Genomic DNA, 25,571 nt, shown 5'->3' with positions numbered 1-25,571 from the left:
TGTGTATAGAGCCATTTAAAAATGAGTTATAGAGAGAATATAATACTCAAGTGAAGTGACTGTAAACTCAAGCCACTATTTTCTTGAAGAAATTAAAGTTTACATTGTTACAATGACACGCCATGGAAGATAAAATCTACGGGCGAAGAGGAACAATTATAAGAAGAAAAAACATCCATCGGGACCAGTCTTTTAAGTACCAGTTACAGCTATGGAATCTCCATAAAATATTTGCTTTTCATCTGTGAGTTGCAGCATCAGCGTCTGGTCTTTGGCATGCAGCGGAATTCAGCCAAAAGTGCAATGTGATCAGAAGACCATTCTGGAGATGGAAGGGCCGTGTCCTTCCTCAAGCTCTCTTCATCCAGCAGTTCCAATAACGACTCCACTGCTAGCGTATCCGCTGAAACCAAAAAAAAAGGGGGAAATGTTTACAAGATAAAAAGAAATCTGAGTTGCAAATTTGCAGGGATTGGCTACGAACCAGTGTAAAATATGTAATCAAGTGTGCCTATAAAGTCCCTGGTACAGTTGGTAAACAACGGTTCATTTGACGCAGGATCCATTCTTCTCCTTTGCTGCTCAGCAGTAAGGCTACCTCCCATTCTTGCAAAGGATGAGTAAGCACTAACCTGCATTGCTCACAAGGTAAGATGATTATGCATACGCTGCAATTTGCTACACACAAAAGTATGTCTTTCATGATTCTTTGGGAAAGATAACCTACCAGTGGCAGCTGGTGAGTTAGCTTGGTGTGAGGCCGCAAAATTCCAAGAGGATCAACCATCAAATCTGGGTGCATTGGATCGACCTTCCCCATAGCAAGAAGTGAATGAGGAGCACTGAAAATAGTTGGAAAGAACTCTAAGTTAAAACGACTAGAGACCAGAATCAAAATCTGATCTAAGTTTTGACATTTTTTGCAATTTTGGCATAACACCTTGCTGGTACTGTATTGAAATCTCCACACACAAGCATTGGAATATCTGCACTGGCAGCTATTTTCTCCAGCCCCTTCAATAATGTGTGAACCTGTTTTGAGGAAGAATAAAATATGGATTATTAGTAATGATATTAGAATCCGAAATCTGCAAGTTTTTCGCAATCAGAAATAACGATCAACCTGCCAGAGCTTGACATCCTTCAGTTCATGAGGAACGTTTACATGCGTGTTAGCCTGCATTCAACAAATAATTAAAGAGCGAAAAATGATCAGCCCGAGACCTTTAAGGCATAAGAGAAGGTGGAAAAACAAAAATTTATCTTTAGAGCCATCTCTTGCCAAAAAAGAACAATATTAAAAAGATGGAAACTCACCACACAAAGTAGCTGGCGCTTCCCAGGAATGTCAGAAGCCTGATTACCGAATTTTGCTTCCAGGACAACTATTAATGCAACATTGTCCTAAAAAGAAAGAAACTAAGTCAGTTTTACATGGAAATTAAACAAGAAGCATTTTTGGAAACAAGAATCGCAGAGTAGAGCATCTTTGAATATACCTTAACCAATCGATTCAAAGCAATTTTCTTCTGGGCAACAGGAATCAGAGCCTCAGTCAAAGATTGGGCAGCCTTATTGAACTCAACCTGGAAGACCAGCTTGATGATTTAGCAAGAGGAACTAAACAGAGACAGGTAATAAAGAGGAAAACTATGAACTACCTCGTATTTTTTAACATGAGAAAACCTGTCTCTTCTGAAAAAAGTAGCACATCCATCAATCGCGTTTGTATTACCGACAAAAACCTAAGATTATCGAGTGAATAAAAATGTTCTGGTCAGCACATTTTGCCATAGAAGTGGCCAGTAAAAGGTTATGAGGGATCAAGGGGAGGCGCCTATACAAACCTCATTTGTTTTCCGTTTAAAAAGAGCTTGGTATCCATGCTTATCCAGCTCAGGAGCGAAAAACTCATCAAAATGATCATTTTGTACCTGCAAGATGAAAAAAAAGGAAAATATTTATTTCTCTCTAATAATTAAACCAGAAGCAATTGCATCGTTTTCCAAATCAGTACAACCTCGGCAGATTATTATAACATACCTCCTGTAGACATACTACATCTGCATGGTACTTAACAATTTCCCGTAATAAATTCTGTCTACGGTATGTCCATGAAAGAGCCCATGTGGGGCAATAATTGTATATATCGCTACTAGCATACGCATCAGCCAATATATTATAGGAGAGCACAGTGAATGATCCCATAGAAAAAGGTCGGCCATTGGAATCTAGGTGCCCGACAACATCAGCTCCACTAACAGGGATCAGCCGACGCGGAGAAGGTGATGGAGCTGGAATAACACGGGAAGTCAATATGGTACAAGAAAGGCCCACATTCTGTTTTGTCTCGGCATTGACAACTACACACTCAAACTTCAAAACATGGCCAACATCATCGGCCATTGGTGTGTATGTCTTGGAGCGTCCAACCTCAACAAGTGTTTCCCCTCCTGAGCCAGTCTTTTGAGTTATGGCTGGGGGATAAATTGACGATGATCCATTTGTTAAACTACCACTGGTGCTGAGAAGGCCAGAGCCTGAGCCTGTACTATTTAAACGTAGCAACTCTTCTTCATCGTTTCCTTCAGCAGCAGCACTGGCTGCACGCTCGTGCAAGACACGGTGATGCTGCCACGCATCTGTAAAGCACTTTGTTGAGCAGTGGTAGCTTTTGTTGACAGGAACCTTTGACTTTAGACAGCCTAGACATTGCAATGTGGCTGCCTCGGATGGATGCACACTACAAATCGCTACTTTCTTATCGCTCTGTACCCGATACCTGCAAATTGAAAATCCAGAGGATGCAACTCAATTACAGAATCAAACAAAAATAGACTGAAGACTTATCAATCCCGCTTTTTAAGGAAATGAATCATCTCTCACGCTCAATTTGCCCAAAATAGAAACTGAGCAAAGACTTGAGTGAGACAAAGACATTGGCACAACTTACCATCTGTATTTTAAGAAGTGACCTTCAAGCGGGGCTGACTCAGGCACATCATCGGTGGTGGCGGTCTTATCCGGCCGCCGGAGAAGCACGTAAGGCGTAAGTTCGCAGCCAACAATAGGTATCTCCGACGGTAGATGCACCCGTATAACGCTAAGCATTGCTTTTCCGTAACTAACTGTAATACTCAAAGGAATTCAACACTAACAAATCCCAAAGGTTGAGACTTTTAGCTGTGTATTGAAGCAGGAGAGCAAAAGAGATATAGCGGATCCCTAGTGGATCCGCCATTTACTTGAGACCTTAAAACCCACCAGCATTTGATGAACCCTAATAATCTCCGAACCCTAGATTACGCCCAATTTTTGCCAACAGAAAACTTCTCAAAACCCAAAATTACGACCTAGAAATTAATAAATCGAAGAGTGGGATCGATTGTTTTGTTACGAGAAAAACAAAGCAGAAAAAAAAGGTATAATTTCGGACGAACCAATACGGTGTATTTTTTTAATTTTCAAAAGGTTACGAAAAGCTGAAGACTACAGTTTTTTTTTTTATACACACACATTTACAAAGAGCTATCATCATGTCTGATATATATCATTTGTTTACGACTTGTATTTCAAAAATGCTTAAATAAAATAAAATTTATCTACTACAGTTTGTTTTTTTTTGAAAATTTTAAATAATTTTTTATTTGGAATAGTTTTTTTCTTTTATTTTCATTGCAACAAAATTATGATATTTTAAGTTCAAATCTGTGAGAGATTTGATTATTAATTTATTAGATACTTTTAAATGAAAATGATAGCACAGACTCTTTTCAATGAAAATTATAAAATTAAATTTATTTTCAGCATAATAGACTCATCAGTGACATTTGTTAAAAATAAGTTGGTAATACTTTTTTGGCAATTAATTTCTAAATTTGTCAGTAATTACTTTTGTCCAGACCACAATAAATATTCGTCTCTATCCAATCCTTGCTCGTCGTTTTCATCACGCGCTATGATAAATTATTACCGACACACAGTTCACTTCATTGTAGCCACGCCGTCACGCTTTTCGTTACTAGAAAACGGCAAACAATCTGAAATAAATAAAAAACGAGGAAGCTTGGAAATAATAAAAGTTCATCGAAATACAAATATCTCTTCATCTTTCTCTTTTGCTCATTTCCCAGAAACCTTGTTTCATTGCTTCGTGTACGATCGCGAGAAGAAGGGAAAATTAGGGTTTATATTCTGGAGACTTTCCGTACACCATCGATCCTTGATCTCGTTTTTGTTTCTATTCGAGTTTCTGAAGGTCTGGCTTTGTCTCTCTGTGCATGGTTTTGTTCCGTCTATGCAGCGATGTCCTGTTCGATTTCTCTTTGCTTCTAGGGTTTAGTGATTTGTGCATTTTTTGGTTGTAGGAAAGGATTGTTCTCAGCTTTGTGTTAGTTCGTCGTGATTGTGTGTTGTTACGACCTTTTATTGTTTTGATTATCGTCTTATTCGATTAGCTGAGGTTTTTCTCGATTGTTCTAGAGACAGCTTCTCTCCAATCGATCCGCATTTGCCTATTTTCGGTTCTTGGATTTGATGACTTTTATTTCCTACATGCACAGCTGCAACTTATTTCTGGAAAACGAACTTGTTCTAACTGAAATTTCTTACGATCTCCAGGGCTTTGATCTACTCAAAATCGAAGACTAAGAAATTGGAGTCTTCTGGTAAAACCAAAATCAGCTGATTCTTTCTGAGTTGTTGTAATTTGCAAGTATGAGTTCATCATGGGCTGATGTTTCTGAATCGGAGAGGGCACCATCTGGTTGGGGTTACGGGAACTCTCGTCCGTCGCGAACCAACTACGTTCCTCCACATCTTAGGAGCCGTACGCCATCTTCGGATTTTGCTGCTCCTTCACCTGGTAATGATCGTGTGGGATATGGTGGTGCACATAGTGGTTATGGTGGTCGGGGCCAAGGCTATGGTGGTCGAGGCTCAGGCTATGCCGGTAGAGGAGGAGGAGGTGGTGGTGGCGGTTGGAATAACAGAGGTTGGGACCGTCGGGATACTGAAACCAATCCGTTTGGTAATGATGTGAATGCAGACCCGGCTACTAACGAGCAGGAAAACACAGTCATTAACTTTGAGGCGTATGAAGATATTCCCATCGAGACAAGTGGGGATAATGTGCCACCCCCTGTTAATACATTTGCAGAGATAGACCTTGGAGAGGCGCTGAATCTAAATATTCAGAGGTGCAAATACGTGAAGCCGACCCCTGTGCAGCGTAATGCAATTCCCATACTGGCTGCTGGGAGGGATTTGATGGCTTGTGCTCAGACAGGGTCTGGGAAGACAGCTGCTTTCTGTTTTCCGATTATTAGTGGGATTATGAAGGAGCAGCATGGAGAGAGACCACGTGGAGTACGGGGGGTCTATCCTCTTGCTGTCATTCTCTCACCAACAAGGGAGCTGGCATGCCAGGTCTGAATCACTGGTCTACTATCAAAGTCTATGTGCATTCGTAGATCACTCGAAGATCTCATGAAAAAAGTTGTGTCTATTTTATGATTTTGTTGGCAGATACACGATGAAGCCAGAAAATTCTCCTATCAAACTGGTGTGAAAGTTGTGGTTGCTTATGGAGGAACACCAGTCAACCAACAGGTTTTCCTTTACTGTTTGATCACTGCTTCATTTTTTCACCTCTCATACACTGTGTGTGCGGGGGAGAAAGAGAAAGTGTGCTTTTCCAGGCTGTTATTATACTAGAGTTTTCTAGTGCGCCTTGTTAAATTTTGCTTTGATAGCTGTTTTAGCTCTTAGTTTTGTTGTTGACATGCCTAGCTGTTCTTTGCTCTGTAGTTTGCCAGAAATCCTCCTGTATACGTGGGTGTATAATAGTTATCCTTCAAATGAAAACTGCAGGAGTCGGCTACATCATGACAGATAATATGGTCCCTTTTAATCTGTTCTTGTTTTGTTGTTTTACAGATTAGGGAGCTTGAAAGAGGAGTTGACATTCTTGTTGCAACTCCAGGAAGATTAAATGATTTGCTTGAGAGAGGTAGAGTCTCACTACAGATGGTAAAATACTTAGCACTTGATGAGGCGGACAGGATGCTGGACATGGGTTTTGAACCACAAATCAGGAAGATCGTTCAGCAGATGGACATGCCTCCTCCTGGTGTCCGGCAGACAATGTTGTTCAGTGCTACATTTCCTAGAGAGATACAGGTTTGTGGAACTCACTCAAATGCCATTTTCCATGTTTTATCCTTACCGGTAAAGAGATTCAGCTGGCTCCTCCTTCGATCTCTCGTTCTCTGTTAGTGTCTTCATTGTTAGTACACTGCTTTATCTGGCACTTTGGGTATCTAGTACACTTGTACTGAGAATAACTGTTCTTTTTTTTTTACTTGGAGAATACTGACTGGACCACTTATTCTTGTAAATGATTTGATATTTGAATATTGGAATGAGGAAATAGCGTTTCTTATATTAGTGATATGAAAGACCAAGGTAGAGATGCAATTTCCAATAAAAATTAATATACTTGTGAGGAAGAGAGAGCTAAGGGTTGCTGCTTGCTTTATTTCCGTGACTACTGCTACTGCAATATTACTGTAGAAAAAAGTAAGATTTGGTAGGTCCGGGAAATGATAAGGATGGTCAGTAGAGAATCTTGCTTGGAAGGTTCACTTTGTTGTCTTAATTATTTTTGTTTTTACTTGATACTTCCAAAAGTTTGTCTCTTAAAATCACACGATAGAAGTTACCTACTATGCAGGAAATGGATTTATTTCCATGCCACATGCACTAATTTTTATTTTATTTTTATGTGCAGAGACTTGCATCTGATTTTCTTTCAAATTACATATTTCTGGCTGTTGGAAGAGTGGGTTCAAGTACGGATTTAATTGTCCAAAGGGTAGAGTTTGTCCACGATTCTGACAAAAGAAGCCATCTAATGGACCTTCTTCATGCCCAGAGGGAGAATGGTAACCAAGGAAAGGTAATGCAAACTAATATGATTGGTTTCTTAATAATAGTGAACAGAGTCAATACTAGTGCTCCTTTCGGTTTTGTTCATTGTCTCGTTGTTCTATATAATTAATCGCAGTTCAAGAGAACCTTGATGATCTTTCCATTCTATTTTACAGCAAGCTTTGACTCTAGTATTTGTGGAGACCAAGAAGGGAGCTGACTCTTTGGAGAATTGGTTGTGCATCAATGGATTCCCAGCAACGACCATCCATGGTGATAGGTCACAACAGGTTAGCGAGTTGTTGATATATATATATATATTAAAAAAAAGAGGAAATCGTAGAGTATATAGAATATAGTTCAGTGCAACCAAACCTAAAACCATATTTTGTTGGTTATGCATACAAGGAAAGAGAAGTGGCACTGAGATCATTCAAGACTGGGCGGACACCTATTTTGGTTGCAACCGACGTTGCTGCACGTGGGCTTGACATACCACATGTGGCTCATGTTGTTAACTTTGATCTACCAAACGACATCGATGACTATGTCCACCGTATCGGACGAACAGGACGTGCAGGCAATTCAGGACTAGCAACTGCTTTCTTCAACGACAACAACACATCAATGGCCAAGCCACTCGCTGAGCTAATGCAAGAAGCTAACCAGGAGGTCCCTGACTGGTTGACTCGGTACGCATCTCGTGCTTCTTTTGGAGGTGGTAAAAACCGACGGTCTGGTGGACGGTTCGGTGGGCGTGACTTCAGGAGAGAATCGTATGGCCGAGGCGGTGGTGGTGGTGACTACTATGGTGGTGGTGGTGGGTATGGAGCTGTTCCTGGTGGTGGCTATGGAGCAATGCCTGGTGGGTATGGAACCGTACCAGGTGGTGGATATGGAACGGTTCCTGGTGGTGGTTATGCACCTTACGGTAGAGGCGGTGGTGCTTACTATGGTGGAGGATATGGAACCGTTCCTAGCCAAGGGTATGGCCCTGGAGTGGCTAGTGCGTGGGACTAAGCTATTTACTTCAATTCTTCAAGAACCAATTATGGTCTCTCTTACTTATCTCTACTGTTTACTAATAGAGAGCATCGATGTGTATGGTTGCTCTTTAAATGGTTATTATGTAGACAGGAGTCTTCACTTGTTTCACTGTGAAAGAAGAAAAAAAAATCTACTATTTATTTTAACGAGTTGCTCTAGTCTTACAAAGCATCTATAACAAGCAACAATAGTTTGATCTAAAGACATACTTTTATTAAAAATGGTAGGATAACAAAAAAAAAGCAACAAGTGTTTTTCTAAGATTTAAGGATCAAAATGAGAAGAAAAGAGGTTAGACAAAAGCCACACAGAAGGTCATCATAAAGAATGACCCGACTTCAGAAAGTGATCTGCCTTAACTTTGGATCAGAACCACTTCCGACCTGTGCGTCATCTCTATCACAGATTTTGGTAGAGGTTTGGTTTTGTCTAAAGAGTTGCTGTCATAATCTGATGATTAAAAACCGGAAAACAAAAAAAAAAAAAAAAAAAAAAAAAAAACCTATCTGTAAGCGATTGCGAAGATGAAAAGGTGGTGAAGGCGGTTAGCGTCTGGTCCTAGGCTTGCATCGAAATTCAGCTAAGAGTGCAATGTGATTAGAAGACCATTCCGGGGAAGGAAGAGCTGTATCCTTTCTCAATCCATCTTCATCCAGCAATTCCAATAATGATTCCACCATTAACGTATCCGCTAAAACCAACCAAAAAAAAAAAACAAAAAATATCATCTTCCCGCTTAGTTAACTTGTTATTTTCTGATGTAGTCGAAGAAGGACAGTGAGTTAAAAAATGGTGAAACCTGTGTAAAATATGTAGTCATGAGTGCCAATGAAGTCCCTTGTGCAATTGGTAAACAAAGGCTCGTTTGTGTTAAGATCCATTCTTCTTCTGTGTTGTTCCAATCCAAGAACGATTCCCATTCTCACAAACGACGAGTATGCGCTCACCTGAAACAACAAATCCTCTTATCAAAGATCCAGACGAGAGGCAAACAAAGGGCAAATCAAAATGTTACCAGAGGCAATTGATGAGTCAATTTGGTATGAGGACGCAGGATTCCAAGGGGATCAACCAACAGATCTGGGTGCATTGCATCCACCTTTCCCATTACAAGAAGTGAATGAGGGGCACTGTAATAAAAATTCCAAAGGCGGAGATTTAGCTTTCTACATCAAGAATCAATCATTAAGAGAATACTGAATTTGATATATATCAGGTAGTAGGAAGTAACAAAACCTCCCGGGAAGCGTATTGAAGTCTCCACACACAAGCATAGGAATATCGGCACTAGCAGCTATTTTCTCCAGCCCCTTTAATAAGGTATGAACCTAAACTCAAAAGAATAAAACAAATACGGAGGTGAACACTAAATCTCTTGAGTTCAATGAAAATTGAGTTCTTTAGAAGAGAGAGATACACATACTTGCCAGAGCTTCACGTCCTTGAGTTCTTGTTGAACATTAACATGCGTGTTAGCCTAACAAGTTACAGCAACAAAATGAGAAAATTAGCCGGCTTTCACACAAAATAACCGATTTCACGAAAACACACTTCTTGACAAACAATTGAATGGGAAGAAAAAGGAAATTCTACCACACAAACAAGCTGGCGCTTTCCAGAAGGATCAGCAGGTTGATTACCAAACTTTGCTTCAAGAACAACTATCAGGGCAATGTTATCCTACGCCATAACAATCACCGGAATTAGCGATGTAAACAATAACTCTCTAAGAATCGGCTGTGACCATTACAAATGTATAGAATGTCAAAAATACCTTAACTAGTCGGTTTAAAGCAGTTCTCTTCTGCGCAGGAGGGATTAGAGCCTCAGTCAAAGACTGAGCAGCCTTATTGAATTCAACCTGGATTAACAGTCCTATGAATTAGTATGAGGATCTAAATAGGTAGAGCGCATAAACATATAGCACAGATACAAACATCATATTTCTTGACGTGTGTAAATCTATCCCGTCGGAAAAATGTTGCACACCCGTCAATCGCACTTGTACTTCCGCTGAGAACCTAGCAACAAGTAACTTATGGTTAAGAGACTTTCTAACATAAAACCATTAAAGGAAGGAGTGTGTGGAATCAATGACCAAACCTCATTAGTTTTCCTCTTGTAGAGAGCTTGATATCCATGCTTATCCAACTCAGGAGCAAAAATTTCATGGAAATGATCACTTTGTACCTGCCAGATAGAGAAAGAGTGATGAATATTTATTTCGTTTATACTGCTTAAACTGATAATTTGAAACGAAACATTAACAAGGCCTGGAAAAAAAAACATACCTCCTGAAGGCAAACTACATCAGCACGATAACCAACAATCTCCCTTAATAAATTCTGTCTGCGGTATGGCCAAGAAAGAGCCCAAGGAGGGCAGTAACTGTAAAGGTCACTACTTGCAGAAGTATCAGACAAAATATTATAGGAAAGAACAGTGAATGATCCTGCAGACTGAATCCGACCATCATGATCTAAGTGACCCATCACATCAGCTCCATTGACAGGGATAAGCTTACGGGGACTTGGAGAAGGAGCAGGAATAACACGTGAAGTCAAAATGGTACTAGGGTGTCCCACAAACTGTTTCGTCTCTGCGTTAGCCACAACACACTCGAACTTCAAAACATAGCCAATATCATCAGCTGTTGGCGTGTAAGTTTTGCAACACCCGACCTCGATTAGCGTCTCTCCTCCATTTTTCTGCGTGACATTAGAAGGATAAAACGGCGTTGGGCCATTGTTGGTAAGATTGAGATTTGACATAGACCCGGACAAGCTACCGGCAAGAACACCAGAGCCAGTGCTGTTGAACCGGACTAACTCATCTTCCTCGTTTCCGTTCTCGGCGGCTGCTCGCTCGTGCAAAGTCCTGTGATGCTGCCACGCATCTGTAAAGCATTTTGGAGAACAGTGGTAGCTTTTTGCAACAAGGGCTCTACGCTTTGAACAGAATACGCATTGCAAGGTGGCTTGTTCCGTTGGATGCACACTGCAAATCGTTACTTTCTTATCGCTCTGTACACGATACCTACCAAACAAAAAGTAGAAATCAAAAGAATGAATCTAAAACAAGATCAGAAGTAGAAAAGCATAGTATTTTCTTAAATTCCCCCTTTCCTACAATCGCCAAACCAATTATCAAAACCTTTGACGACCTGAATCAGAATATCGAAATCAGAAATCTCTGAAATCAGATCAAGTTTCAAACTTTGATTAAACCCCAATCAGCCAGAGGATCCAAGAAGAAGTAAAGGGCCAATCCACGAAGACAGAGACAGATCAGGAATCAGGAGGAACCTTACCATCTGTATCTCAAAAAGTAACCTTCGAGAGGAGCCGATTCAGGCACATCGTCAGTGGCGGCGGTCTTGTCCGGACGGCGAACAAGCACGTAAGGCGTTAATTCACAGCCTACAATGGGAATTTCGGAAGGTAGATGCACTCGGATCACGCTCAGCATTTCTTTCCTGACACAACTGGTGATTGTCGAAGCACTCTAACACTATCGAAGCACAGAATCGAACGCACAGCTTGATTACCGATATATTCTCGTAGATATACAAATGAAATAGAATCGACCGTAGGCTGATCCACCATTTACTTTCTCCACCTAAAGACCAGAGCTTTCCTCAAAAACTACCCGAAACCCTAAAATATTGTCTCCCCAAATTTTAGTAACCAACTTGGATCCAAATTGAAAGAGAAAAAAGAAAATCACGAAAGATTTTTGAGAAGATGGAAAACTTCCAGGATCGATTCTTACGCTGGGAAGGATGGAAAAAATCAAAGATTTTGTTTTTATTTTTTATTTTCTAATTTTTTTTTCTTTTGTTGAGAGTGGAATCAATAGCAAAGAAAATGAAAAAATATGAAGTTTTAGGCTTTAGACCAGACACCCAAAGAAAATGAATAATTTCCTTGGAATTTTATTGATGGCATTTTTGTAAACTACACCTACAAAAAAATCGGTTTTGGCGCTGAAAGATTGAAAGTTTTGGTTGTTTTTAACTATCACAAGTTCACAACAAATCAATTTGCGGAAAAGAGAGAATCTACAACTAAATTATTTATTAACCAAGGTAAAGCCTTAAGAAATCAAAACCATAAGCCTTTGGTTAAAAAAATAATAATAATAATCAAAACCGGGAAGAGGAGTCAATGGACAAGATTGTTCAACATTCCATATAAGGTGGGGTGCAATTTTGCTCGTAGAGATCAAGAGTCATTGATCCTGTAAGATTAAAAAATTAAGACGGTCGATAATAATTATTGTTTCATGAGAAAAAAGTATATTGATGTGGTAGGGAAAGGTTGAAGACTGCAAAATTATTTCGTTCGGTGTTTATATATCTTTTAACTAAAATGAATACCGTTGTGATGTCTTTCCAAATATTTTTGAATATTCAAGTCATAACTAAAATCACGCAAATTGTTGAAGATCGAGGGGAGAAAAAAGGGTTTGAGTCAGTTATAAATTAAGTGTAGTGTGATTGCTGTCTCATGACTGTGTCTGAATAGTCGGAAATCATAAAAATGTAAGACATGTACCTTAGAAAAGAAATAGCGAGTTTGAAGTGTGAAATGATGTAATACTTGCAGGATATATAGGCATAAATATATGTATACAAGACCTTTTCATCGTGCGGAAAGGAGTTGTATATATTTACAATGTCTATCTTATCTGAATTCGTGTATCTGATTGCCAGAGTTTTAAGTCAGGTATTTCATTTCATGTGGGAAGTGAAACATATGATCTGTAAGATTTAGCAGTTATATATCTCTGACATAGTTGACTAGCTAGTTTAACCTCGTGTCTCTACTCTCTAAGGTAAGCATGTCTACTAGGTTCCAAGGGTGATGGCAAATATTTCTTGTCGTATTGTATGGTTACGTATAATACGGTGTAAGGTGTGTTCAGTTAATTTCTAATGAAATGCTACTTGAATTGAGACCTAGAGCGATGCCTCTTGCTTCCTTCCTTTGAGGATGTAACCTTCTGTCTCCGGGTGAGGCAAAACCTTCATATAAAGTCATAAAACCAAAACCGGAGCCTCTAGCTCTGGTGGTAAAGGACCCTCAGCTGAGGTATCCGCCATCACGAATTCGAGCCCCAGCCATTACAAAATTTATATATGGGCTGCAGCGTTCCAGGAGCCGACACATGGAGTGTCATTTGGCCGCTCACGTGGCTAGCCTGGACCCACTTCGGTGAGGGCCAGGACACCTGAGTTATAAAAAAAAAAAAAAAATCATAAAACCAATGTGAAGAAGTTTTTCTGAAGATGATGATCCTTCATCTCCACCTATAAGCATTTTAGTCATTGTCATTGATAAATGAAAAAAGGTCCGTTGAGCTACAACGGGCCGGTCAAACGACCCATTTACTGGTAGGAGTCGGACTCCCAAAATGAGAAACGACGGCCACATTCTTTTTTTCAACTGACTAGAAAGCGCTTTTCTATTAAAATAAAATATTATTTCTAGCCGTTTCTTAGCTAATTCAAAACTTAGAAAAATATATTAAATAGTAACATTAATAATAATTTTTAAGTTATCATTTTAAGATATTTTCCATAAATACAGTCAATACTATAATTGAGAATACTACGAAATACAAGTACTTGACTACTTGGCCTATGTGCAAAAACATGGGTACAACTTTTGGTCATCGGTTTGGTTTGAAATGGTATTTTAGTTCGGGTTGTGAAGATTTTAATTGAATATAGTCACATTTGGTTTGAGTACGTTCAGTTTTGATCCGGTTTGCTCAATTTTAAACGTAAATTTTATTCGTTTTGATTTCGTTAGTTTGCGGATCTATAATGGTTTAATTCGGTTCAACTCTGCTCGTTTCGGTTTGAATACTTTTCAGACTAGTAAGCACTTTACTAAATTTTGACAACTACTAAGAAAATTATTTTTTATACTAATTAAGGAAAAAAAAAGTAATGTTGGGTTTTTCTTATTTAATATTTTGAGCCTCAAGCACTCTATATAACTAGCAAGAAAAGACAACGCTACTGTGTAACTAACATCTCCAAACCCGTCGAGAACAGAAAAAAACATTAGAATTTGATTTATGTCAACATCGATGATGATGAGTGAACGTGTAAAACTTTTCCATAGCGTTGTGGTAGCTGATGTGAGAGTGCAATATGATGGTAATTCACATTTCCTTTATCGATTAAACTTTGTTTTTTCCCTTCTCTATATATAGTGTAAATTGTTGAATAATTCTTTTGGTTGAATATTTTACCCTTTTATGTTAGTTTTGGTGGAAGCCCTCAAAAATATACAGAAATTGGAAGCTGAGCTAACAGTGGGAGAGAAGAATTGCATAAGAATGGTGCATAACAATCTAATCTGTGAGATGAAAAAGACATGGAACACTCTCAAAGCTATGAAGCTTAAGGAAAGAGTAGAAGGGAATGATAATCTGGAGATGGTTCAAGAGTATTTGCAGAAGCAATTGATTGACCTTAAAAGCACATCTGACGAGATAAAAAAATTATTGGGTATAACTGTCTAAGTTTAATTACTTTTACTGTGTTTTATCTTTCCAGAGTTTCAAAGGGTGTATTTTTTTTTATGTATTAGTTATGAAAAAGATGAGGTATCATCCAAGAAATGTGAAAGAAAGATGGAAGAGGTGTTGGACAACCCTTTTCTTATGAAAAACACTGAAAGAATGACAAATAAGTAGAATCATGATATAAAAAAGGAATTTAACATACAGTTGATTTTTCGTAAAACTAGAAGCATAGTAATGTTTTTTTTCCAATTGCCAAATTCTAAAATAAAATATTTGACATAAGTTTTCGACAAGCTTAGCTCACCATATTTCAAACATATGGAGTGAAGCCAACAACAATCCAAGTGACACAAACAAAAGATCAGAAGAGTGCAATCCTCTTTCTCTAAATCCTAGTCCAACTACAAGTAGACCACCGTGCTTGGGTTTAAAATGGGTAGTTTAGTGACAATGTTTTCAACATTTTGTATTTATTTTTATTTTCAGGTTTTCTTGATTTTATATAAATAAACTCAATTTTTAAATCATATTTTTATTTATATTAGATTTTTCTATATCAAATAATGGACAACTATGCATCTCAAATTTGGTAAATAGAAATTTAGTAATATGAAAGCAACTTTAGCTAACTTACTAGTAAAAATGGAATGTCAAATTTCTATTCTCTTCAATTTATACCATGTGATGAGTTAAAATCTATGGAGTTTAAAAATTACATGTGTTTATATTGAAAAAATTACCACATAATTTAGATCATGTATGAAATTTTTGTTTTTCAATTTACAAATAAATCTAGAATTTGGTTAAGTATGGGCGAAATTCGGATATTTTCTCTCAGATACGTCTCAACGAAGTTTGATGATGGTTTCCAATGGTATTTTGCCACCAGATAAAATTTTTTCTGTAAACTAGTTATTTTACTTTAATTTTAGTGATTTTAAATTTCAAAACAATGAGGTATTTATTGTAAAAAGATTTTTTTGGTGAATAAATTTTCCATTCTTAAAAAAATAAATAATAATAAGTATGGGCCAAATTGAATTTGTAGGAATTCAACGAGGTGTCGTGGAGATTCTTTAACTTTTAAACCAGGACCACGTTAGTCGGTTAGACCGGTCAATCCATGATCTTGTGAATAGATCAGCCGGTTAACGGTTTAAATCACGAGTCTTCGTGCTCGTGACTCGTCAGTCACTCGTAAAATCGTTTCAGATCATCGTGGTAACCTCAAATTCGACTTCTCGCGACTGAGCTGTTGTGATCGGTGCATACACTTAGCTAGATTAGTGAAACTGACACTTGAGTATTTGATATCACAACTTATTTTTTCTTCCCTTTGTATTCGCAGAACCAAAAAAATTGCTTCAAAGCCTGAGATTGAGCTCGGTTTTAAGTTTATTTATATGCATTGTGCCTAGGAAATTCTCTCTGTTTTCATTTTCCTCCTGCATGAGCCTCAGCCATGGAGATTTCGCCAATCACAACAACCGTCTACTTAGCTTGCTCAGCGTCTGCAGAAAATCTCCTTCCTTTGCAAGGACCAAAGCTCTTCACGCACTCTCCATCACTTTATGCTATACTCTTCAGCAGCCCATTTATATCTGCAACAATATCATATACCTTTATTCGGAGCTTGGCCAGGTTCCCTGTGCAGCCAAGGTGTTCGATAAAATGCCTGACAGAAACACGGCATCGTTCAACACGATCATTAGTGGGTATAGCAAATGCGGGTATGCGGAGAAAGCCTGGGGTGTATTCTCTGAGATGAGGCATTTTGGATATTCGCCGAATCAGGTAACTGTTGGTGGTTTGTTGTCATGTGCGTCGTTGGATATTCGTGCCGGAACTCAGTTGCACGGTTTGAGCTTGAAGTATGGCTTGTTTCTAGCTGATGCATTTGTCGGTACTCATTTGTTGTGTTTGTATGGGAGGCTTGAGTTATTGGAAATGGCAGAACATGTTTTTGAAGATATGCCATTCAAGAGCTTAGTAACATGGAACCATATGATGTCTTTGTTGGGGCGTCGTGGGTTTCTCAAAGAATGCATTTTTCTCTTCCGTGAGCTTGTTAGGACGGGGGTATGTTTATCTGAAGGCTCTTTCTTGGGTGTATTGTCTGGTGTATCTTGTGGAAATGACTTGGAAAATAGCAAACAATTGCATTGCTCAGCAATGAAAAAAGGGTTAGACTGTGAAATTTCCATCGTTAACTCTCTTATCAGCGCATATGGGAGATGTGGCAACACACTTATGGCTGAGAGAATGTTTGCGGAGACAAGTTCCCGGGATATAGTGTCATGGAACGCCATTATTGGTGCAACAGCCAAAAGTGAGAACCCGTTAAATGCACTCAAACTCTTTCTAAATATGCTAGAGCATGAATTTTCTCCGAACCAAGGTACATTCGTTAGTGTTCTTAGCGCCTCTTCTCATACACAGATGTTGAGTTTCGGACGCCAGATTCATGGCACATTAATCAAGAACGGCTGCGAAACTGACATATTTTTGGGGAATGCATTGACCGACTTTTATGCTAAATGTGGTAGTCTGGAAGATTGCCGGCTATGCTTTGATTCCATACGTGATAAGAACATTGTTTGTTGGAATGCACTGCTTTGGGCTTTTGCCAATAAAGATGGTCCCATTTGTCTCTCTTTGTTTCTTCAAATGCTTCAAATGGGTTTCAGGCCAACTGAATATACTCTTTCGACAGCCCTCAAATCATGTGGTGTCATAGAGTTACAACAGCTGCACTCTGTTATTTTGAGAATGGGCTATGAAGATAATGACTATGTGTTAAGCTCTCTTATGAAATCCTATGCCAAGAATCAATTGATGAGTGATGCTCTTCTTCTGCTGGATTTGTCTAGCAGGCCATCTTCTGTCGTCTCATCGAACATTGTCGCCGGAATATATAGTAGAACAGGCCAGTACCATGAATCGGTGAAGCTTATTTCGACACTAGAACAACCCGACACTGTATCTTGGAACATTGCAATTGCGGCTTGCTCTCGTTCTGATAACCACGGAGAGGTTATTGAACTTTTCAAACACATGCTTCAATCAAACATCCGCCCTGATAACTACACATACGTTAGTATCTTAAGTATGTGCTCCAAGTTCTGCGACTTTACGCTTGGAAGTTCTATTCACGGTGTAATCACCAAAACAGATTTCAACCGGGCCGACACATTTGTTTGCAACGTATTGATTGACATGTATTGGAAATGCGGAAGCATTAGGAGTGCAATCAAAGTCTTTGAAGAAACAAGAGAGAAGAACCTCATTACATGGACGGCATTGATTTCGTCTCTTGGCTTCCATGGATATGGACACGAGGCATTTGAAAAGTTTGAGGAAATGGTATCTCTGGGTTTAAAGCCAGACCGTGTCTCTTTCATCTCTATGCTAACTGCTTGCAGACATGGTGGTATGGTCAAAGAAGGAATGGAGTTGTTTCGGAAAATGAAGCATTATGGAGTTGAACCCGAAATGGATCATTATCGTTGTGCCGTTGATCTTTTGGCTAGAAACGGTTACCTGAAGGAAGCTGAGCAACTGATTTGTGGAATGCCTTTCCCTGCAGACGCCCCTGTATGGCGTACGTTTCTTGATGGTTGCAATAGATTTGCAGCAGAACAGAGTAGCACCCTCTCTGTTCAGTAGTTGTAGAATTGCAACAGGCTTCTCTTGCAATGTTCGTATTTTTGTATGGTGAATGAAAAAAAACTACAAATTTGATCTAACAAGCTCAGAGAAATAGTTTGTATTTTGCAATTGTACAAAAGGTCAGTAGCAAACAATCCAAACTTGGATCAGTCCCATTACTCATAAAACGATGTTGTGTATGGTAAAAAGATTTTACGGTTAAATCAACCCGCGGCCTGGAAATCTCCAAAGTCATCATCTGGTGCATCTTCAACGCCTATATCTTTAGCTTCTTGGTCTTCTTTCTTCTCTACTTCTTCTCGCTTTGTATCTAAATCTTGTTGTTCAGATGATCTCTGGAGGCTGACGCTTGGTGGCAGACTTGATGGGGACTTCTGAGCAGTTGTGGCAGGAGAAAGCGGTCCAGGAGGTGGAGGCGGAGGGATGATTGAAGGAATGGTTTCTAACGACTTGCCCTTATCCTCTAACGTTAGATTGCTCAGACTCTTCTCCACCATCTTCGACTTTGCGTCTTTATCGCTTCTCTGTTTTCATCGTTTTGATATGAGAAAACAAAAAAACTTGAGGAAAACGTATCTACACAGTAACTCTAAATCTTACGTTTTTCAGTTGGAGAACAATGGTTTCTCCTTCCTTTAAGCTGTAATCGACGGATGAAGTGTTCTGAAAGTGTTGTTCCATTTCTTCTGCTGTTTTCTTCTTATTCAAATACCTTAGCAAAGAGAGTGCGACACAGAGATAAGAGATGATTTAGTTGTCTTGAAAGAATTGCTTATTGTCTGAATCTAAAAGAACATTTGTATATTTGGATGGAAGTGGAATGTTACTTCATGTGGTCATGTAATGCTGCTTGGAAATCATATGCTTCAGTTCTTTCCCGGAATCCGATCCCAATAAAAGCATGTCGAACACGTCCAGCTGCAATGCTTCAAACAAGTATACTCAAAAACAACTGCTACAATTGTACAATCCGTATATCTTCATGGTAAGTAAGTACCTATCTTTTCTTCAACACGGAGGACAAAATATCTACAAGACAAAACATAATTGTTTTGTTAGACTAGCTGCACATCATGATAAAGACCAAGTTAAATTCTATGGTTATTTTTTTTGTTACCTGCTACTGTCGATTACAGCTTCTACTGGATGAGGTTCACCATCTCGCAGAAAGGCCTGAGCGTAAAGTTCCCCTGTGGTTTTATCTACAAGTTTAATAATGCACTCTTCTCCTTTGCTCACCACTTTCAATGCTCCTTCCCATGCCCATTTGTTCACGTCCCACTCATCTGCTCTGCACGGATCAATTATAAAAAAGGTATCACTGAATGTCTCTATATCAATCTATCTTCCAGTGGATTACTCGATGCATCTTTGACCTAAGAACCCAAGTTGAGCTGATCAAAATCGAATGTAATTAGAAAAATTACTATCTTGATACAAATTAAGGTTAAGTGAACATTCCTACTAGCTTTAACAATTGGTTCAATAAGGGTTTTGCAAGAATCTCCTAACTACAGATCAGAATGGCTTTCTAATTTTCTGTGATGGAGGCAAGAACGAACCTGTAGGAAGCTGCGCTTTTCCTTGGAGGTATCTGCATACACACAAGAACAAAATTAAGACGAAGACGAGCTCACTTGCTGTGACATTCCCGCAAATTAACAGACACAGGAGAAAACATAAACCGTAGGATAAAATTCAAAACAAATCCATCAAGCTCCAATGTTGTCTATAATCCATTTGTCTTTTGGGAATTCTTTAGTTTATCTAAATAAGGACACTTCACAATGTCAATGAGTTCAAGGCAACCAATTTGGAATCTCAAAACGGTACATGAATGAAGTAATTACGTCACAATTATCTCAAACAGATACTATGATTTCAGAGACCTTATCAAGAAATCATCGAGCCAACAATTTATACCAAAATCCTTGAGAATCTACTATACGAAATCTCTTTGAAAAAATTATGGCGTGATAGTTAACTGTGCAATCGATCATCGATCACTTAAACCATCTAACTGAGACAACAAATTAGGGTGATCAAGACATGAACTTCGACATATGCATATGAAGATGATTTTCTCAATACCTTTGCAAGAAATGATTTTCTCAATACCTTTGCAAGAAATCTATAATGCGAGACTGAGTTTACTAATTAACTTATGATCAGATCCAAATCCATCGAGGGAACTTACAAAAAAAGACCATAACTTCAGCATAAAAGACGCAAAATTCATCACAAATTTCAAATACCCATCTCACTAACTTAATCAAAGCTAGAAATTTACCAAATAAACATAGCATTCAGGCACTTGGAAGAGAGCGATCTCTATAGCTTCTCTCTCCTCGTTATCGTCGACGGACACAGGATCAATGGAAGATTTCTTGTTCTCCTCACTATTTGAGGAAGAAGAAGCTTGATCCATCACAAACCAGATTACTAATCGATCAAACACCTCGTAAAATCTTCAATGTTAAGTCTATGCCGTACTGTGATTACACAATCTGACGAGTCGCGAAGACGAAGAAACGCAGAGGTTTCGCGTTAGGTGTATTACCTCAAAACCATAAGATCTGATTAATTTAATTAAATCTAAACCGTCCATTATGTTGACTTTGAAGACCCGGATATAGCCTGGACACGTGTATTTCGTCCGGCGCTGGGAAGTGGGAAGTCAACATAAAACAGTTGATGGATCAAGTCAAAAACGCTCACGTTTAGCTTTATGGGCCTTAAATGATGGGCATTGGGACAGTCAATCTTTTTGGCATCTTCAGGCTTAATTTTTTTAATCTAGTTTCTGTGTTTGTTTTTAGATGGTTTTTTAATCTAGTTTGAGATATTTATTTTTCTATGTAGCTTGAGATGGTTTAACGTATCTTTGAATCAGTTTTATGGAATGAGACTCAGAGACGTTTAATTATTTTACCTTTTATGGAATGAGACTCAGAGACTTTTATGTATTTTATCTTCTTCTTTCACAATTTTACAATTTTTTTTTGTCCTAAATGGATTATTCCAAGAGGAATTGATAAACCAACCAATGAAAACACGTCCACTTTAAGCCTATGAGCTTTAATGAATGGGCTTTGGCCCAATATAAATATACTGGATATTTTGTTTAAATTAAAATATATGACTCTTCGTGGTGTTGAATAGGTTAAACGCGTGCTTTATTAATTTCTCCTTACCAACTCTCTGTGAGCCAACACTCCTTAAGTCTCAGTGACCCTAATTTGCGCACACGTTACATTGAGAAATGGCGGCTGCAACTTCATCCATAGCTCCTTCTCTCTCATGCCCATCTCCTTCTTCTTCCTCCAAAACCCTTAGGTCTTCGAAAGCCAGAGCCTTGGCTCTTCCCAATATCGGTTTCCTCTCGTCTGCATCCAAGTCTCTGCGGTCGCTAACTGCAACCTTCGCTGGAAATGGTATCGGTTCCGCCACTGGATCTTCCCTCTCCGCTCGGATGGTTGCGTCGTCTGCGGTCAGAACCCCTGTTTCTCTCGATTTCGAGACATCTGTCTTCCAAAAGGAGAAAGTCTCTCTTGCTGGTTACGAAGAGGTTTCTATTCGAATTTGTGGTGATTCTAATTTTTTTTTATTGGCTATCGCTGTTATTGTTGCTAATGTTTTTTTTTGTTTGCCACTGTTTGTTTAGTACATTGTGAGAGGAGGAAGGGATTTGTTCAAGCATCTTCCAGATGCTTTCAAGGGGATTAAGCAGATTGGTGTGATTGGCTGGGGATCTCAGGTAGTTAAATTGTTGGCTCTCTTATCTGATTTTGTTTGTTCTTTCCTTAATCAACATGTTTCCTATTTTTGTGCTTACTAAATTGGTGTGCTTCAATTTGTGAATTCATTACTTAAAGAGCTTGAAACTCAGCTATGATGCTTGTCTACTTTGAAATTGTGAAGATAGTATCTTGATTACGTCATGTGAAAAATTGGAACCTGGAATAAATATAAAGTGTTCTCATTTTCATCCTTTTGATATGTTTGAGTTTGAATGAACAAGATGAATCGATAGGTTGCATGTTCTTTCTCTTCTGCATTTCTCGTAATAAGTTCGATATCTATGTGCAGGGACCTGCTCAAGCTCAGAATTTAAGGGATTCGCTTGTGGAGGCGAAGTCTGACATTGTTGTTAAGGTAATCTCAACTGGTGTGCTGGCTTCATACTGTTATTTATTAGCTTTAGCTTTGCTTTCTGGTGTTACTTGAAGGATATGACTTGATTCAGTTTCCTTTTTTCCTCTACGGAATTGTAGATTGGGCTTAGAAAGGGCTCTCGCTCATTTGAGGAGGCACGTGCTGTTGGCTTCACCGAAGAAAGTGGTACTTTGGGTGATATATGGGAAACTATTTCTGGCAGCGATCTTGTATTGCTTTTGATCTCTGATGCTGCTCAGGTATGTGCATTTCGGAGTCTTAATTATCTTGAATTTTTTTTCTGTAGGTATATGCATCGAGTTTAATGTATCCTCTTTTTTGCAGGCTGATAACTATGAGAAAATATTCTCTCACATGAAGCCAAACAGCATCCTCGGTTTGTCACACGGGTTTCTGTTAGGGCATTTACAGTCCATGGGACTCGATTTCCCAAAAAACATCAGTGTGGTCGCTGTTTGTCCTAAGGGAATGGGTCCCTCTGTGAGGAGGCTTTACGTCCAAGGAAAAGAAATCAACGGTGCTGGAATCAATGCCAGTTTTGCAGTCCACCAGGTTTTCTATCTCTCTACCTGTCTCTACAGTGAAAAGTTATTAGACCCCTGTATTCATTTTTCATCACTGATGCTATATCTGTTTGCAGGATGTTGACGGTAGAGCAGCCGATGTTGCTTTGGGATGGTCAGTAGCACTTGGTTCTCCTTTTACTTTTGCTACTACTCTTGAGCAAGAGTACAGGAGTGACATCTTTGGAGAAAGAGGTGAGTTAGGCATCACTTATAGAACTGTCTTTCTATCGCTTAATCCCATATGTAAAACCTGTCTTTTTTTTTTTGTTAAAGGCATTTTGCTTGGTGCTGTTCACGGAATCGTGGAGTCTCTGTTTAGAAGGTACACCGAAAATGGGATGAGTGAAGAGTTGGCTTACAAGAACACAGTAGAGTGCATCACGGGAACAATTTCGAGAACTATCTCTACCCAGGTTAGTTGGTAGATATCTGTAGAGACCGGAGATATTCGTTTTTGGCCTAAACGGAAATCAAAATTCGAAACCTGTTTCTGATGAATTATAAAATTCAGGGAATGTTGGCTGTGTACAACTCCTTGTCTGAAGAAGGTAAAAAGGATTTCGAGACTGCATACAGTGCATCGTTCTATCCTTGTATGGAGATTCTCTATGAATGTTACGAGGATGTAGCTGCGGGTAGCGAAATCCGAAGTGTTGTCTTAGCTGGTCGTCGCTTCTATGTAAAGACTCCTCTTTCAAAGTTTTCCTTTTTACTTAACCCAAAACAAGTTTGTGCAGGCATGTTGATTGTTGTTTATTTTTACTTGTAACAGGATAAGGAGGGATTGCCTGCATTCCCAATGGGAAAGATTGATCAAACAAGAATGTGGAAGGTCGGTGAACGTGTCAGGAAGTCCAGACCAGCTGGTGACTTGGGTCCGTTGTATCCCTTCACCGCTGGAGTTTACGTTGCGCTTATGATGGCTCAGGTATGTCTTTTGTTTATGTTCGGTTCATGCGGTGTTTTGGTTTCAAATTGGATTTAGATATTTAAAAAAATGTAACTTTAATCTGAAGATTCGTTATTTGGTTTATCGTCGTTTTGGTTCGGTCTTTGTTTGAAGTGTTTTAAAGATAATGTGAATTCCATTGGTTTGTTTTCTTTTTTGTCTCAGTTTGGTTTTGGTTTTGAGAAATTGTGATATCAATTGGTTGGATCTGTTTTGGTTCGGATGTGGCTTAACCCAGATTAAAAGATCCCCTAATTTATTCTACATTATCCAGTGATTTCATGGAATCTAAATCTTGATTTCTGTGGGCTTATGTAGATCGAGATCTTGAGAAAGAAAGGTCACTCTTACTCAGAGATTATCAACGAGAGCGTGATAGAATCTGTGGACTCTCTAAACCCATTTATGCATGCTAGAGGAGTTTCCTTCATGGTGGACAACTGCTCAACCACAGCAAGATTGGGATCGAGGAAATGGGCCCCGCGGTTCGACTACAACTTGACCCAACAAGCTCTGGTGGCTGTGGACAACGGTGCAGCGATCAACAGAGACTTGATCAGCAATTTCTTCTCTGATCCAGTCCATGGTGCTATCGAGGTCTGTGCACAGCTCAGGCCTACGGTCGATATCTCTGTGCCTGAGGACGCAGACTTTGTTCGACCTGAGCTGCGCCAGTCTAGCAACTGAGTGAAGTATTGAAAAGTTTACGAGTCTTCTCTTATTGTAATCGGATTTTTCGTAAAAGCCAGAGTTTGGTATGTTTTTTCTTAGGCGTGAGTGAGGATTTGAATAATTATGTCTCTTTGTCTCTTTGGAAATCCAATAATGGGATGCTCTCTGCTTTTGGTCTTAAAATCTTGTTAAAGAGTTTCTCGCGAGACTAATTACTGATATCTATCTTCTTCTTCCTTGTTTTCAATCCATCGATTTCTATTTCATTCCAAGGGCAGCTAATGCTAGAGCTGACTCCATCGCAAAACAGGCTTTAGTGGGCCTGAATATTGTCTCTATTTAAGTTTCTATAAGAAGGATTTGAACACAAAAAAAAAAGAGTTTCTCGCGAGACTAATTATCATTTTTAGGACATTTGAAAAATTACAACTTAATTTTGGGTAAGAACGTCCAGAATTCAGGATAATTTGGCGGCTATGTGATTCTATCATCAAAGAAGCTAGAATTGTTTAAAGTTATTTATTGATCATTCGAGTTCTAAGGGTTTTAGCTGCTATGCATAATTTCACGAATTAATTTTGGTTCCAATAGAAAACTTGCTATGTATAATTTCACGAATTAATTTTGGTTGGTTTCGATAGTAACTTGATTGAAATTATATTTGCATGTTGAATGATTGAACAAAGGATAAAGGGATAAGTTTCTGCAAATGCCAGATAAATATTATTTTATTGATTGGGATATATGTATATACTATACTATGTAGTCACTAGTGACTCCATTTCCAAATATATATATATATATATATAACTATTATTACAATAGGAATAATAATTTCTGTTCTTTTTTTCAAAATTAAAGATAAAGAGAAACTTGGCAGAGCGCAATGCTTTTGTCTCTCTTTTAACTGTGAAATGAAGAATCTAAATTATTAGAATCACATGTAATGACATGTGCTCTCTCTCCCTCTGCACATTTTCATTATATGTCAAGTCTTTTTCTCTTCCCCCTATTTTTTTAAA

At 38.7% G+C, this 25,571-nt stretch overlaps 7 protein-coding genes across 7 annotated transcripts; 4 read left to right on the top strand and 3 right to left on the bottom strand.

Moving 5' to 3' along the window:
• Positions 1-46: 46 nt before the first annotated feature.
• LOC18020264 (carbon catabolite repressor protein 4 homolog 1) lies at positions 47-3,500 on the bottom strand. Its single transcript, XM_006402711.2, has 11 exons — positions 2,954-3,500; positions 2,044-2,782; positions 1,848-1,934; positions 1,662-1,745; positions 1,500-1,586; positions 1,318-1,404; positions 1,124-1,177; positions 941-1,032; positions 728-842; positions 485-632; positions 47-403 (listed from the first exon to the last, which is right to left on the bottom strand). Exons 1-11 carry the CDS (start codon positions 3,109-3,111, stop codon positions 258-260), a joined length of 1,797 nt encoding a protein of 598 aa, XP_006402774.1. The 5' UTR covers positions 3,112-3,500; the 3' UTR covers positions 47-257.
• A 593-nt stretch (positions 3,501-4,093) lies between these two features.
• LOC18020263 (DEAD-box ATP-dependent RNA helicase 52) lies at positions 4,094-8,110 on the top strand. Its single transcript, XM_006402709.2, has 7 exons — positions 4,094-4,258; positions 4,621-5,427; positions 5,527-5,610; positions 5,938-6,180; positions 6,791-6,958; positions 7,107-7,220; positions 7,339-8,110. Exons 2-7 carry the CDS (start codon positions 4,717-4,719, stop codon positions 7,948-7,950), a joined length of 1,932 nt encoding a protein of 643 aa, XP_006402772.1. The 5' UTR covers positions 4,094-4,258; positions 4,621-4,716; the 3' UTR covers positions 7,951-8,110.
• A 21-nt stretch (positions 8,111-8,131) lies between these two features.
• LOC18020262 (carbon catabolite repressor protein 4 homolog 2) lies at positions 8,132-11,806 on the bottom strand. Its single transcript, XM_006402708.2, has 11 exons — positions 11,288-11,806; positions 10,269-11,013; positions 10,081-10,167; positions 9,915-9,998; positions 9,752-9,838; positions 9,571-9,657; positions 9,401-9,454; positions 9,214-9,305; positions 8,993-9,107; positions 8,777-8,924; positions 8,132-8,668 (listed from the first exon to the last, which is right to left on the bottom strand). Exons 1-11 carry the CDS (start codon positions 11,443-11,445, stop codon positions 8,523-8,525), a joined length of 1,803 nt encoding a protein of 600 aa, XP_006402771.1. The 5' UTR covers positions 11,446-11,806; the 3' UTR covers positions 8,132-8,522.
• Positions 11,807-14,076: 2,270 nt separating this feature from the next.
• Positions 14,077-14,514, top strand: LOC112087142 (14-3-3 protein 1). The gene is made up of 2 exons (XM_024157155.1): positions 14,077-14,146; positions 14,255-14,514. Exons 1-2 carry the CDS (start codon positions 14,077-14,079, stop codon positions 14,512-14,514), a joined length of 330 nt encoding a protein of 109 aa, XP_024012923.1.
• A 1,276-nt stretch (positions 14,515-15,790) lies between these two features.
• On the top strand, positions 15,791-18,200 carry LOC18020261 (pentatricopeptide repeat-containing protein At3g58590). The gene has a single exon (XM_006402707.2). It carries the CDS (start codon positions 15,967-15,969, stop codon positions 18,181-18,183), a length of 2,217 nt encoding a protein of 738 aa, XP_006402770.2. The 5' UTR covers positions 15,791-15,966; the 3' UTR covers positions 18,184-18,200.
• A 67-nt stretch (positions 18,201-18,267) lies between these two features.
• On the bottom strand, positions 18,268-20,735 carry LOC18020260 (uncharacterized protein At1g03900). The gene is made up of 7 exons (XM_006402706.2): positions 20,477-20,735; positions 19,749-19,780; positions 19,304-19,477; positions 19,184-19,215; positions 19,014-19,104; positions 18,787-18,898; positions 18,268-18,710 (listed from the first exon to the last, which is right to left on the bottom strand). The coding sequence occupies exons 1-7, from the start codon at positions 20,612-20,614 to the stop codon at positions 18,390-18,392; spliced, it is 900 nt and encodes a 299-aa protein (XP_006402769.1). The 5' UTR covers positions 20,615-20,735; the 3' UTR covers positions 18,268-18,389.
• A 631-nt stretch (positions 20,736-21,366) lies between these two features.
• LOC18020259 (ketol-acid reductoisomerase, chloroplastic) lies at positions 21,367-24,747 on the top strand. The gene is made up of 10 exons (XM_006402705.2): positions 21,367-21,754; positions 21,851-21,943; positions 22,276-22,341; positions 22,461-22,601; positions 22,687-22,914; positions 23,003-23,120; positions 23,202-23,341; positions 23,440-23,607; positions 23,701-23,856; positions 24,196-24,747. The coding sequence occupies exons 1-10, from the start codon at positions 21,449-21,451 to the stop codon at positions 24,562-24,564; spliced, it is 1,785 nt and encodes a 594-aa protein (XP_006402768.1). The 5' UTR covers positions 21,367-21,448; the 3' UTR covers positions 24,565-24,747.
• Positions 24,748-25,571: the final 824 nt, after the last annotated feature.

This window comes from Eutrema salsugineum, unplaced genomic scaffold, assembly GCF_000478725.1.
Source record: "Eutrema salsugineum unplaced genomic scaffold, Eutsalg1_0 scaffold_19, whole genome shotgun sequence".
Classification (NCBI taxonomy): Eukaryota; Viridiplantae; Streptophyta; class Magnoliopsida; order Brassicales; family Brassicaceae; genus Eutrema; species Eutrema salsugineum.
Note: the sequence above shows the minus strand (reverse complement) of the source record. Positions and strands in the feature narration are given on the sequence as shown.

What these genes read in the sequence shown, in the direction of transcription:
- LOC18020261 (XM_006402707.2), top strand. Translation starts at nt 15,967, where the DNA reads ATGAGCCTCAGCCATGGAGATTTCGCCAATCACAACAACCGTCTACTT.
- LOC18020264 (XM_006402711.2), bottom strand. Translation starts at nt 3,111, where the DNA reads ATGCTTAGCGTTATACGGGTGCATCTACCGTCGGAGATACCTATTGTT. An exon ending in TTCAATACAGTACCAGCAAG is followed by an intron (nt 843 to 940) that starts GTGTTATGCCAA and finishes AACTATTTTCAG; the next exon opens with TGCTCCTCATTCACTTCTTG. An exon ending in TAACTCACCAGCTGCCACTG is followed by an intron (nt 633 to 727) that starts GTAGGTTATCTT and finishes TGAGCAATGCAG; the next exon opens with GTTAGTGCTTACTCATCCTT.
- LOC18020260 (XM_006402706.2), bottom strand. Translation starts at nt 20,614, where the DNA reads ATGGATCAAGCTTCTTCTTCCTCAAATAGTGAGGAGAACAAGAAATCT. An exon ending in CTGAATGCTATGTTTATTTG is followed by an intron (nt 19,781 to 20,476) that starts GTAAATTTCTAG and finishes GTGTGTATGCAG; the next exon opens with ATACCTCCAAGGAAAAGCGC. An exon ending in AAAAGCGCAGCTTCCTACAG is followed by an intron (nt 19,478 to 19,748) that starts GTTCGTTCTTGC and finishes TGATCCGTGCAG; the next exon opens with AGCAGATGAGTGGGACGTGA.
- LOC18020262 (XM_006402708.2), bottom strand. Translation starts at nt 11,445, where the DNA reads ATGCTGAGCGTGATCCGAGTGCATCTACCTTCCGAAATTCCCATTGTA. An exon ending in AGCGCCAGCTTGTTTGTGTG is followed by an intron (nt 9,455 to 9,570) that starts GTAGAATTTCCT and finishes GTAACTTGTTAG; the next exon opens with GCTAACACGCATGTTAATGT. An exon ending in TGACTACATATTTTACACAG is followed by an intron (nt 8,669 to 8,776) that starts GTTTCACCATTT and finishes GGTTGGTTTTAG; the next exon opens with CGGATACGTTAATGGTGGAA.
- LOC18020259 (XM_006402705.2), top strand. Translation starts at nt 21,449, where the DNA reads ATGGCGGCTGCAACTTCATCCATAGCTCCTTCTCTCTCATGCCCATCT. An exon ending in AGTCTGACATTGTTGTTAAG is followed by an intron (nt 22,342 to 22,460) that starts GTAATCTCAACT and finishes ACGGAATTGTAG; the next exon opens with ATTGGGCTTAGAAAGGGCTC. An exon ending in CGAGAACTATCTCTACCCAG is followed by an intron (nt 23,342 to 23,439) that starts GTTAGTTGGTAG and finishes TATAAAATTCAG; the next exon opens with GGAATGTTGGCTGTGTACAA.
- LOC18020263 (XM_006402709.2), top strand. Translation starts at nt 4,717, where the DNA reads ATGAGTTCATCATGGGCTGATGTTTCTGAATCGGAGAGGGCACCATCT. An exon ending in GAACACCAGTCAACCAACAG is followed by an intron (nt 5,611 to 5,937) that starts GTTTTCCTTTAC and finishes GTTGTTTTACAG; the next exon opens with ATTAGGGAGCTTGAAAGAGG. An exon ending in ATGGTGATAGGTCACAACAG is followed by an intron (nt 7,221 to 7,338) that starts GTTAGCGAGTTG and finishes TATGCATACAAG; the next exon opens with GAAAGAGAAGTGGCACTGAG.
- LOC112087142 (XM_024157155.1), top strand. Translation starts at nt 14,077, where the DNA reads ATGATGATGAGTGAACGTGTAAAACTTTTCCATAGCGTTGTGGTAGCT. An exon ending in TGTGAGAGTGCAATATGATG is followed by an intron (nt 14,147 to 14,254) that starts GTAATTCACATT and finishes CTTTTATGTTAG; the next exon opens with TTTTGGTGGAAGCCCTCAAA.